The sequence below is a fragment of the Chlamydotis macqueenii genome, chromosome 2, assembly GCF_036417535.1.
Source record: "Chlamydotis macqueenii isolate bChlMac1 chromosome 2, bChlMac1.mat, whole genome shotgun sequence".
Lineage (NCBI taxonomy): Eukaryota > Metazoa > Chordata > Aves > Otidiformes > Otididae > Chlamydotis > Chlamydotis macqueenii.
In genome coordinates, this window is record NC_141557.1 from 163,487,288 (window position 1) to 163,499,666 (window position 12,379).

Consider the following 12,379-nt stretch of genomic DNA (forward strand, 5'->3'; position numbering starts at 1 on the left):
CATCCGCAACGCACCTTCCGCGCCAAACTCACCGCAGAACCGCGCTCAGAAAGACTGTTCCGGGGTTTGGCCGCGGAGCGGCTCTGCCGTGACCCCTCCCCGGGCCGCGGCAGCCCCCCGAAAGCCAACGGTTGGCTCTGCCCCAGCCAGTGTCATCCCACCCCCCCCAGTTCCTATATAATCCCCATCTTCTCCGCTCCCACGTGCGGTTCCCACGCGGCGGCGGATCAGACACTTCGCGGGAGCCCAGACACATCAGAGTCACCCCAATTCCTCGGTTCAAAAAAAAAAAAAAAAAAAAGGATTTCAGGTCCAGAGGAGAGGCGAGGAGGCGCAATCCATTTCTGGTAAATCCATGTGGTATTTTACCCCGTTTCCACTTCCTTCCACGTTATCCTCCTCGTCAGAACCATTTCCAACGCACTTCAGACACTAACGCTCCCCTCAAAATCCAACAAAACGAGGCTCGGCATCGCTCTTGGGGTGCAGCTCATGCTGCAGAAAGGGGACGGGGGCTCCCGTCCCAAATCCCTCCCTGTCAGGGGAGCCAAACGCACGGATCTCAGCTCCCCGGCAGTCACCAGGCTCTGCCGGCGGGGAAGGCAGCGGCACCCTTCTGCTCTCCGCTGGCTCCTCGCCGGCTCCAGGCACCGTTTGCTCTTCTGGCGGAGGAAAAAGGGAGCACTTTCTGAAACGGACGCTGCGGAGGAAAAGTCAGTCGGGCGGGGAAAGCGCCCCAGCTCAGGCTCGGTGTAGAAGTCTCCTTCCCAAAAGGCGCCGCGCGCTACTGCCTACGCGTGCTCCGTAGCCGGGCGTTTCAGTGAAACCTCAACGGCCGCGTCAGAAATCAGAGCGCAGACGGGCTCGCGTGCAGCAACAGCAGCCGTGTAACGCAATAAACAGCTCCGAGTTTGCGTTAATCGATTCTGCGCGGCACGGAACGGCCCAGGGGCCAAAACCGACAGAACCGGGCTGAGGACGGCGGCCGCGCGGCTTTTCGGGTACAGCCCCCCGCAGAGCTACGACTCCGGAAGCGGCGCAGTTCCCACGGGACACGGCCCCTCTGCAGCCGCCCTCCTTCCTCAAACCCGGAGAGATCCCTTCGCCGCCCGTCCTGTCCCAGCCTCCGCGCCTCCCGGCTCCTCCGCAGGCAGCAGCCGGGAAACAACGCCGTGCGACGGCTTCCCACCCGTCCCTGCCGGTCAGCGGGCCCCAGTTTGAAAACCTCCAAGGAACTGGTGAGTTATTTAAAATATCCGTGGTTTCTGACTAATGTACTGCCAAACAAGGGGCTTTTACGCCAAAAATAACAGAGAATCAGAAAGCTTAAGAAGCCAACCCGCTGCAGTCGCGGCCAGCTGAGCTGGAAGCCGCGACGACCACGGTCGCTGGGAAGCCCAGCGCGGAGCCGGGCTCGGACCAGAGCGCGGCAGAGCCGGAGTCGCTCACCGCGGCACCGCGAGAAGAGAAAACCTCATTTCGGCAGCGTCCCTCAAGATCCTCTACGCATTGGGACATCCGGCTCAGGAGAGCCTCCAGTCTGGGAAACAAGCAGGAAAACCCAGGAGAACACCGACTCCGGAGCAACAGACGGAAGGCTCAGCGCTCTTTCCCAGCCAGGGAAACGCTGATCCCGACGGCGGGAGCGTCGCCGCGCAGAGAAAGCATCCGCGTGGAGCCACAGCGGCAAAGCCGTGGCCTCGCACGAAACCCCCGAGGGACGTTATCGGGGCTCGCGCCGGAAAACGACGTCCTTCCAGAACGAGAGCCCACCGGCCACGGCAGGCGGTGTTTCAAACGGGATGACAATACTGGCGTCTCTTTTCAGAACCTTAACGGGCAAATCCGCGAGACGAGCGCGGGATTTCCCAGTTCTCGGTGTCCAGTTGAAATCCCGCCATTAACACCAGGAAAACCTTTACAGCCATCGCCTGGAATACCAACAAATCCAAGGGAAAACCCAGGAACTGCGCCGCTGCTGGGAGCGAAACGAACCCCATGACGTTCCCTTACATCCCGGCGACGCGGACCGAGCACGCAGCTCAGGAGACCGGGCAGGCCGGGAGAGGGGAGGGAAGAGGGAAGCACCTCCAGCAGCGGGGGCCCAGGGGGACTCAGCGCTCGCACGGGCACGGCAAGGGCACAGCCCACGCCACCGCAGCCCGGGCGCCAGCGCGGCGGCACCCAGCTGGCTCGGGAGCGTTCGTCCCCTCGGGTCGCTCGGCGTTTGGACTCGCCCAGCGCCAACGCAGGAGCTCGGCCGAACCACGGCACCCGAGGGCTCGCGCAGCGACTGGGGGCTTCCCAGGGCCAGCGAGGAGACAAAACCCCGGTCCAACGGCGAGACTTCTCGGGGCGGGGTGAGCGCGACGGGAGCAAAGCAGCGGCAGAAGCGACGCCAAAGCTGCGGAGCAAGCCCAGGCCTTTTCCCGGCAAGCGCAGCCAAGCCACCAGCGAAGGGATCAGATCCGTTCTTCTCTCGCCGACCGCCGCAGCTCCGCTCAAGCGCGGCACAGCACCGCCAGCTCCCGCTGCAGCCTCCCTGGGAAGGGAAGAAGGAGAGATCCTGCGAGAGAAGAGCTCGCGGAGCGGGAGGCGGCGGAGCAGCACCCTCCCATCCGTGCGGCGAGAGCCCGTTCAGCCCCGAGCCGCCGCGGGGGACCGCAGCACTCGCGTTTATTCCAGCTCCGTCTCCAAACCTCTGCTTTGCCGCCACGAGGCCTTCCAGAGCACAGACCCAGAACCCTCCCTGCCTTGCACTCCCCGTTTTTGCTCAGGGAAGTTCACGCTACGCCACTCGTCGAGGCCTGACCCGTCTCCAGCGGCTGTTTCGCCGGGCGAGGAAGCGTCAACCTTCAGATCACGGCTCCGTTGTGCCGAACCGCACCGAACAGCATCGCTGCTTGCTCCCGGCTCCAAGCCCGGCTGCCTTCTGGGGCCGACGCTGCGAACCAGCTCGGGACGCTGCGCCCGCGCCCGCGCACAGAAACCACCGAGGCGCGGTGCTGGTGCCGACGCAGAAGCACCCTGACCGAGCTGGTAAGAAAGAGACGACGGTTTGCAGGCACAACCGACGAAGCCCCGACGGCAGCAGGAGTCACTCGCACGGCCCGCGCTCCGGAGGCGCGCAGCTGTACCCCCCAAAAGGAGGACCCGTCCCTTTTCTCCCGGCCCAAGGCTCTGGCACCGCTGCCTTCCCACTTCGTTCACCTCCCCGCGCACAGCCGCCCCTTTTTTATCGCAGCACCAGGAGAAGACCCGCAGCAGACAGACCCCGGGCGCCCCGCGAGTGACCGCACCCAAAACAGCGCGGGAACGCAGGCAGCGGGCAGCGGGGCCGGGCAGACCAGAGCTCTGCGCCGAGCTCAGGCACCTGCGCGTCTGTTCCCAGCGCGGGCGCAGGGTAAGAGAAAGCACAGCCCGTCAGAAACACCCGCCGGGGAAGAAAACGAGGCAAAGAGGGCACGTCGGCGCTCGCAGGGGGACGGAAAACTTGCCGCCGCCCGGTCTCCACAGCCCAGGCGAAACGCGCCGTGCGGGAAGAGGAACCCCCGCGGGCCGGACTGCGGCTCCCGCACCCGGGGAGGGGCAAGGAATCATCGCTCCCTTGGGGTCAGGCCCCAGACCTTCACTGCGCGAGGCCGAGAAAATTCCCGGGCCTGCGATGAAGAGGAGCGCGCGGGAGGAGGCACGGAAGCGCGCAGGGGGCCCGCAGGAGACGCTGCCTACCCAGTAAGCGGTATCATTGCTGGGTTTTAATTTCCACAGCGATTTCCTCCGTTGACCACCCGCTATGACGAACGCTTCAGCGTTCCGCGCGCTCGGCACCGGCTGCCACGCCCAGAGCCGACAGCGTTGCTCCTCTCCGAGGAGGACAATGCCGAGAAACGGGGAAACCCGGCAGCGTCTACCGGGAAAACGGGAACCGGAGGCGGCGCAGACGCGGGGCAGGACCCCGCCGCCGTCGGTGAGCAGGCGGGCAGATCCGCATTAAGCGGGCGCTGAAGTTCGTCAAGCAGGGAGAAGGCGCGGCGCAGGCAGAGCCCGAAAAGCGCATTCCCCGATCCAAATCCGAGCGGGAGCCCAGCACGACGGCGGCTCCCGTCGCCCGCGGAAACAAGCCCTTCGTTTTGACCGCCACGCTCGCCGGAGCGAGGTTCAATTCGGACCTGCATGGCAAACACAGAACTTGAAAGTAAGCCGTTCCAACACCAAAGCTCCGAATTCTCTTTTCTTTTACCAAAAGCCCAGCGCCTTGCTCAGCAAACCCCCACCTGACGCGACCGGACCGGAGCAACTCGCGCCTGCAAAACCACCGCGGCTGCACTACCCACGCGCGCGAGGGGTTAAACGTAAGGAAAAACGTTATCCCCGCTCCCTCCTGGCAGCTACGAACCCCTCCCCGCTCCCCGCTCCCGGATTTTCGGTTAACTTCCGCAGACCGTAAAGGAGAGCCCGTTAGAACCGCGCCGCGCCGGCTGCGCCGTGTGCTCACATTTCCCACGCAACACCTCCCCGCGAGCGCCTCGCCTCGAGGCAGCGCTGCTTTTGGAAGGGCAGGAAGGGACGCGCTGTCCCCTGCACGCCAAGAAGGACCCACGGGCGCCGGCGACGTTCGGCAAGGAGGAATTTTCCCGGCGCGGGGAGGACGCGGGCGCCGGCCTCGAAGCCGGCAAGCTGCGCGGAACGCGTTTCCAGCCGCGCCGAGGTCGCTTCACGCGCTCTGCTCCCCTCCACCGTCCGAGAGCGGAGGCACGTCCCGCACGCGGCTCTGCCAGCAGCGGGGGGTCGCGCTCAGACCGCGGCCGCGAGGACGCGCGCGGGCTCCGCAGCCCTCAGCCCTGCACGGCCTGAATTCAGGCGCGCGACGGGGGCAAGAGCGACGGGGCAGCACGCCAAATCTCACGGTGCCCTCCCGACTCTCCCCGTCGGGAGCTGCTCCACGCTCCCCACTGCCGCTGCTCCCCGGGCGAGGAGAACCGCGCCGACGGCCCCGAACCCAGCGCTCCCTTCAAGCGCTCGCAGCGGGTTCCCCCGAGCCGCCCCCTCCTCCCTCTGACAGGGGGTGCTGCGAAGGTGCGACTTCACAAGACGCGGGGCCGGCCAAAAAGCGGGCAACAGCGGCAGGAAAAGGGCCTTGCTCCGGCCCTCGTTCGGCAGCCGCAGCCCCAGGACCCCCGCGCCGCTGCCCCTCCCGCAGCTGGGGGCGGAGGGGACGGCCCGGGCGGAGCGGGGGCACGCACGCCCCTCCTCGCCCTGCCGCCGTCCCCCCGCGCCCCCGGACCCGCCCGGGTGGCAGCGCGGCTCGCGCCGCCGTACGGGCCCCGCGCCGCCGAGGGGGTGCCCCGGCCCCGCGCGCGCGCGAGCAGACGTCAGTTTGGCTCTTTGCTTCGGTGATTTCGTTTGGAGGGGCCCTGCGCTCCCGGCTCCGGCGCTTCTCCGGGCTTTTCACCCGTTCAGCGCACCGGGAACGGGACGAGCGCTGCGGCCGGCGCGAGCGGGGCAGGCGGGGAAGGCTCCGGGCCGACGCGAGAGCCGCCCAGCGAGGCGGCACGGCGGGCTGCGCGTGGCAGCGGCCGCGAGCAGGAGCTGCTCGAGGAGCCGAGCAAACGCTGCTGCTCCCCCGAGCGCCTCCGGGCCCGCAGAGGCTCACAAGCCGCCCACCCTCCAACTCGCCCACCCCAAACAGCCGGCTGCCAGCGGCACAGGCCGTGCCCCCCTTCCGCCACCCCCGGGCGGGCGTTCCCCCCGCCTCCAGCGGTAACGGCGGCGGGGCGAGCGGCTGAAACTCACCAGCTGCACAGAAAAACGTCCCGGGGAAGGAAACCCAACGCGCGGAGGACGACCAGCCGCGGCCGCTCACCGAGCGGGGACGCAGGGACGGCGGCTGCAGCCACGTCGCAGCCGAGGGGAGCGCGCGCCTTGGCCAGGGAGGGGAACGCAGCCAACAACGTCGCAAAACCCTCGTCTTCCATCGGCCACGTTATCCGCGTCCCCAGAACACCCCAGCTCCGTCGTCCGGACGGAGAAACCCGCCGCGGAGCTAACGGGGCCGGCTGTCCCGCGCCAGGCCGAGGCCCCGGGGACGCGGTGCCGCCCCACGCGCGTGCGTGGGGAAACGTCCGAGCCAGGCAACAGCAGCTTCCCCCGCCAGCTCCGGCCAGCAAACAGCGCTGCCGGCACCCGCGGGGCGATATCCCAGCCGGGCGCCGCGTTCCGTGAGAGAACCACCCGCCCTCCTCAAGCCCTTCCCAAATTCTCTGGCGTTGGCCCGCGCACCGCCGCTGCGGGGAGCGGCGACACGATCCGCGAGCGACGTGAGGAGCGGCCTGCCTTTCGAACGCTGCCCAGCCAGCCAGCCGCCCGCGCCCTCGCCCTCTCAGGGGCGGGGCACCCACCGGCCCGAAACGCGGGGCACACGCCGCTCTGTCCGCGCGCCCTTCGGGAAATAGGCTCAGCGGGCCGTCCCCGAGCCCGGGGGGAGGCGCTGGTACCGCCCAGAGCGCTTTCGGCCTCCGCCGCCGGCAAACGCGAGCCTCGGAACGGAAAGCGGCAGCGCTGCGCGCGGGAAACGGCGGGCCGTCCGGGCGGGCGGGGTAACCGGGCCGCCGCAGCGCCGAGGCTGCGACAAACGCCGAGGAGCCCTCCGCCCTGCGGTGGCCGCACCCGCGGGGTTCCGGTCACCGCCCTCGGCTGCGGGGACGAGAGAAGCTTCCAAGGCGAGAAAGCCGGGAAAGAGAGGGGTGGCGGGGAAGCACAAACGCGGTCTGGAGACTTCCCCTTCCAAAGGAGGCAAATCAGAAGCGAAGTATTTTAAAGCGTATTCTGCTGCCCCTCACGCCGGTCTCCTGGCTTGCCGAGCCGGTTTCTGCTCGGCCGCGCACCAAGATCCCTTCCCCACCGCAGCCCCTGGCAGAGCCGCGTTCCCGCGCCCCAGGGCTCCCTTCTTCCCTCCGCCGCTGGAGGACACGAGAAGGGCGGAACTAAACGCGGTGAGCTGAGAAGCATCAGCCGCCGATTGCCCGGGAAGGCTCGAGGAGGATCAACGACTCGGGCTGCGTACCGCAGCCGGTAGTAAGGAAACGTAAAAAGCAGGAAGACCCAACCTTCCCCGGGTTCCCCAGATCCCGCGGGCTCACAGAACGTTTGCTTTCCAGGCCAGGAATAGCGCGGCGCCCAGCGCCCCACGAGCAGAGCCCTGCCCCTGCAGCGGAGATCCTCGGGGTCCAAGCCCCCGCGAGGCATTTTAAGAGACGCCCCCATCCAGGCCGCGCTTCCTCGGCTCCTGCCAAGGCCCACGAGATTCGCCAACAGCCTGAACGAGGGAAAAAACAACAGAAAATAAAACTAAATTACGGGACCGGCCAAGCTGCTTCGGAACAGAGACTCGATCCGGGCGAACCTCGGCGCTGCGGCGCCCCGCGCGCGCCGTCCCCTCACGCAAGCAGGCGGGGAGCGAAGGCGTCGCGCACGCAGCGAGCAAAGCGCGCGTTCAGCCGCCGCGAGGCAACCCCGCCCGGCGCCCCGCTGCACCGCACGCGGAACCGGCGCACGGATCTCTCCGCTCCCAGGCGGCGGCGGCCCCCCGCCCCGGGGCGCTGGGACAGCGCGGGGCGGTCCTCTCTCAAACTGAAAGCGACCCTGCGAGCGCAGGCGCGAAGGAGCGCGGCCGCGCGCTGCCGCAGGCGCGAAGGGAGCTGTCGGGACCAGCGCCCCCCTCGACCTCCGCTCAGGACGCGCGCAAAAATCTTTCGGGGAGGTGAAACGCAAAGGAGCCGGGAACTTTCTTGACCTGTCAACACAAGCAGAGCGTTCACAACGCGCGCCGGTTTGCACGGAGGCGCCAGTTGCACGGAGGCCGCTCCGCACCGCAGGGGCGCGGCCGAGCCGAGGCACCGTCCCAGCGGCGAGTCCGCCCGCGTGCAGAGGCCCAGCGCTCTCGTGACGTCCCCACGCCGCCCTGCACCGCCCCGGAGCGGGGCCACCCGCCCGCGCGCCGCGGTTCCCAAGGGAACGCGGTGCCGCCGTCCGTCCCCCGCCCCAAACGCCCTTTCCCAGGGGGCTCCAGCGAGGCAACGAGCGAGGCAAGCTCCCGGAACGGGGGGCGTCGTGGCTCTGCCAGGGGCGCTGGCTCCGGGCCGGCGGCTGCAAAGCTCGGAGCGAGGCGACATCGGCAGCCGCCTGGTCCTCGCCTCGCCGCGGCCGCGTTCGGCCAGACGAGCAACCCGCGCGGCCGAGGGCAGCTGGGAAACCCGCGCCCCCGGCGCGTTCGGCCTCTTATTTCGGTCCTCCTCCTCCCTCGGCTGCAGCTCCGCTCCGAGCTGCCCCCGCCGCGGGACAGCCCCTCTTTCCTCTCCCCGACGTCACCGCGGTTCTCTCCCCTCGCCGGTTCCGGCGGCAACGGTCCGGCCCGCGGCCGAGCGAGCGTCGGCAACAACTTCACCGCTCCGTCTGCCCGGTGAAGAGCCGGACAGCAAGAAAACCTGCTTCCCGTCGGTTTCCGCGCATCCGCCTCCGGAAAACGGCTTGGACGGGGCGAGCTTTTCAACAAGAAGCGGACCGGCGCACGACAATGCGGCATCGGTGGGGGAGGGATGAAAACACGCCTGGGCCGAGGCCTCGGGGCCCGGCACCCGTCAGCGGGCGTTCGTCCGCTGACGGGTGCCGGGCCCCGGGGCCTCGGCCTCGTCGCTTCCTTTCAGCGGCACTCACCGGGCTCCAGCAGATGAGCGAATCGGTGTCGGGATCCTCCACCAGCGTCCACAGCTTGGTGAGGAAAGCGGGGACGTTATTACCGCCGGGGCCGGCGCTCACCGCCGCCGCCGCGCCAGGCCCCTCCATGGCCGTTGCGCCCCACCTTCCCCCTCCTTCCCCAGCCAGCTCCTCGGGAAGCCGCCGCAGGGTGGGGCGTAGCGGCGGGTGGGAGCGGGGTTTAGCGGAGCCGCCGGCCGCCAACGCCGCCGCCGCCGCCGCCGCCTCGGGGCCGGGCCGGTGATGCCTGCGCGCTGCGAGCCCCGCGGCCCAGCATGGCCGCCGCCATCTTGGGACGCCTGCGAGGACAGCCCGCCGCCGCGCGCATGCGCCCCCCTCACCGAGCCCCCACCCGCGGAGGGAATCCCTTTGCGCGCATGCGCTGTCCCGCCGGAGCGCCCGTTGCGCGCTATGCGGGCTCGTGGAACGGCTCGGCTGCGCGCATGCGCGTCCCTGCGAAACCCCCGTGCGTCTCAATGCGCATGCGCCTCCGGAGCGTGCCTATGCGCATGCACCCTCTGCGGGGAGGCGAGGCGGGGCCTGACTTCTGCGCATGCGCGCCGCGCCGAGTCACCTCTCCCCTTTGACCCCCTCCCCAAAGTCCTCCCCCTTCCCCCGCCCCGGGACGGCGGCCCGCCCCTCCCCCGCGGCCCGGTGGGCGCTGCTGGGGCGGGGAGAGGTGGTGCTGGGGGAGGGGAGGGGCGGAGGAAGGCGGAAAGGCGTTGTCCGGGTTCGAGCGGGAGGGGCGGGGCCACGGCGTGACCTCTGACCCGGGCGTGCGCGCGCGTGGTGCGGTGCGGCGCGGCGCGGCGCACGCGGAGCCGGCGGCATGGAGCAGGTCGGGGCGCGCGCGGGGGGGGGCGGCGTTGCCATGGTTACGGGCGCGGCGGCGGGGCCCGGGCCCGGTCGGGCCTTGGCGGGGGGGGCGGGGGGGCGGGGGGGCTGGGCCCGGTTCCGTGACCGGAGCCTCCGCCGCCGCCGCCGCCCTGACCCCCCCCCCCCCCCCCGCCCCGTTCCCTTTCAGCCGCGTCCCGGCGGGGAGAGCGAGGAGCTGACGGACAGCGAGGAGAGCGTCTACTCGGGGCTGGAGGACTCGGGCAGCGACAGCACCGGCGGCGAGGAGGAGGAGGAGGCGGAGGAGGAGGAGGAGGAGGAGGAAGGCCCCGGCGGCAGCTCGCCCCCCCGGGCACACGTAAGGGCTGAGCGGGCCCCCCCCCCCCCCTCCAGCGGGGGAGCCGCCGGGAAACGGCGTTTCAGCGGGCGGGGGGGGCGAGGCGCGGGTCCCCGTCCTGTCCGGGCCTCCCCGCGAAATCCCGGGGTAACGCGGCGAGGCCGGGCCTTCCTCCCTGCCCCCGCGCGGAGGAGGAGGAGGAGGAGGAGGAGGAGGCGGCGGCGCGGCCGTGAGGAAGGCCCCGTGCCCGCTGCCGCTGTCCCGAGTTTGTAAATTGCGGAGGAAAAGCGAAACTCAAACCTGGGCGTCAAGCGGCAAAACGTTTTTCAGTTCAGACGCTCGAGCGTGCGTCGAAACGTCGCCGAGGGGCGGCCTCGCTTAGGTCGCTGCAACACCCGGCGCAGGGTTTTCGCGGCAGCTGCGCTACGTGACCTTTAAAAGCGCCGAAGCGAGCTGTTCCGCGGGGTTTTGAGCCGTTTTCCTGCAGTCGCAGAAGCAGCGGCTGTGGGGCCGGGCCGGGGCGGCGGGACGGATCCGAGCCGCGAGGCCCCGCGGGCGCTGGGGAAGGCTGGCGCGGGCTGGGTGCCCCCGCTCGCGGCTCCGGGCGGTCGGGGACGTCCGCGACCGGGCGGGATGGCGAGGGGGACGCCGAGCACCCGCCGGGTGGGGCGACGCCTCCGCTTCCGCGGTGAGGAGCGGCGCAGGGAGCCCAGGGCTGCGTGCTTGTTCGCGGGCAAACGGCTTCTGCGTTTCCGTCTCCAGAGTTGGCGTTAGCGGTGCTGCTTCTCTCGTAGATTTTTGTAAAAGGCTCGCTGGCAAGGCGTAGGCTCCCTGCAGTTGCAGCAGGCGTTGGCGCAAGGGTGGCTGGAGAAATTCCCCCTGCAGCGCTGTGCTGAGGTATTGACGTGCAGACCCCTGGCACGCGGGGCACGGCGGCCTCATTCGCGCCGGGCTCGTTAACCAGCCGTGCCCTGTCTGGCTGGGTCTCCGTATTTGTTTTATTTCTTCGGACGACGCGTAGAAGCTTACCGAGGTCTGGAGTAGCAGTTTAGCGCGAAGTTCCTCGAGGAGCCGCGCGTTTCCCACCCCGACGCCGCCTTCGGCAGCTGCGTACGCATCCGCGGCGTGGGCCGGGCCCGGCGGCGGAGCCAGCCCAGAAATAGCTCTGCGCAAGCGAGGCCTTTGGCGGTGTTGTTCCGCTTGGCTTCTTGGAGTCGTTGATCCCCTGACCTGCGGCTGTGGGCGCGGACGGCCTGTTGGCCGCTGCCCAGCGAAGCCAGAGCCCCGGTTCCCGTTCTTGCGGGGCCTTTGCCGCGCGAAGGCAGCGGCGTCTCGGCAGGAGAACGGCGAGTGCAGGCGTCCTGCGCAGGGAGCGTTGGAGACGGAGCGGTGGCTTGGCTGGGTTTGGGTCCTGGAGGGGTTCCGCAGAGGGAAAAGGCGTCAAACGTGTCCTGAGGAGAGGGACTGGGGGTGCTGGTGGGCGAGGAGCTCAGCGCGAGCCGGCCACGGCGCTGGCAGCCCAGAAACCAGCGGCGCCCTGGGTGCATCCCCACAGCGTGGGCAGCGGGCGAGGGAGGGGATTCTGCCCCTCTGCCCCGCTCGGTGAGACCCCCCCGCAGCGCTGCGTCCGGCTCTGGACCCCCAGCATCAGCCGGACGTGCAGAGAGGGGAGACTGAGAAATTTTACACACTGAGGGTGGTGGGGCACTGGCCCAGGGTGCCCAGAGAGGCGGTGGGTGCCCCATCCCTGGAAACGTCCCAGGCCAGGCTGGCCGGGGCTCTGAGCAACCTGATCCGGCTGGAGATGTCCCTGCTCCGGGCAGGGGGGTGGGGCTGGGTGGGCTGTAACGCTCCCTCCCCCCCAAACCCTCTGGGGTTCCGTGTCAGACTTGGCCAGGAACGTTGTTTCTGTTGGGAACGCAGAAGGCTCCTTGCAAGGGTGTCGCTGCCCCGGCGCGGAGGTTGGCGGAGGTTTGCTCTGTTCGGTTCCTTTTCTTCTCCCGAGTCCTGCAGGGACGAAATCTGCCGCCCGCGCCCCTTCCTTTGCGACCTGCAGCGCCGCTGAACGCTTTCCGCTGCGGCCGTGAGCCCTGCGCCGAGCTGCAGCCTCCCACGCGGGTTCCCCCTGGCCCCTGCACGGCGCCGCTGCGTGACGCCGCGGGCGAGCGGGTTGGGAAACGCCGCGTTATCCTCTTAGGAGCTCCAGCAGCTCAGGCGGCTTTTCGGAGCGGCTCGCTGCTTTCCCGAGCTGCGTGCGATTTCGAACCGTGCGTCGCGTCCCAGCTGCTCAGAACGCGGGGAGAGCAGGTTAATTACTGAGCGAGGACGCCCCGGGAGCGCCCCGCGCCTTTCCTGGGCTGCCGCTCCGCACGGCGCCCGCGTTTGCTCGCTGCTTCCTGGCTCTGGAGAAGATGGAGCTACGCGCAGGGCCTGGGGAACGAGCGCCGGGCGGGGAGC

General features: G+C 69.5%; 2 protein-coding genes across 2 annotated transcripts in view; one reads left to right on the top strand and one right to left on the bottom strand.

Annotated features, from left to right (window-relative positions):
* Nucleotides 1-8,919, bottom strand: part of HSF1 (heat shock transcription factor 1) — a 48,254-nt gene extending 39,335 nt beyond the window's left edge. The window contains exon 1 of the mRNA XM_086741389.1: nt 8,713-8,919. Within this exon, the coding sequence (XP_086597515.1) occupies nt 8,713-8,841 (129 nt within the window). The 5' untranslated portion in view covers nt 8,842-8,919. The remainder of the gene's footprint in view (nt 1-8,712) is intronic.
* A 560-nt stretch (nt 8,920-9,479) lies between these two features.
* The window catches only part of BOP1 (BOP1 ribosomal biogenesis factor), a 62,294-nt gene continuing 59,394 nt past the window's right edge, over nt 9,480-12,379 (top strand). Inside the window, exons 1-2 of the mRNA XM_086741393.1 lie at nt 9,480-9,589; nt 9,776-9,943. Of these exons, the coding sequence (XP_086597519.1) occupies nt 9,581-9,589; nt 9,776-9,943 (177 nt within the window). The 5' untranslated portion in view covers nt 9,480-9,580. The remainder of the gene's footprint in view (nt 9,590-9,775; nt 9,944-12,379) is intronic.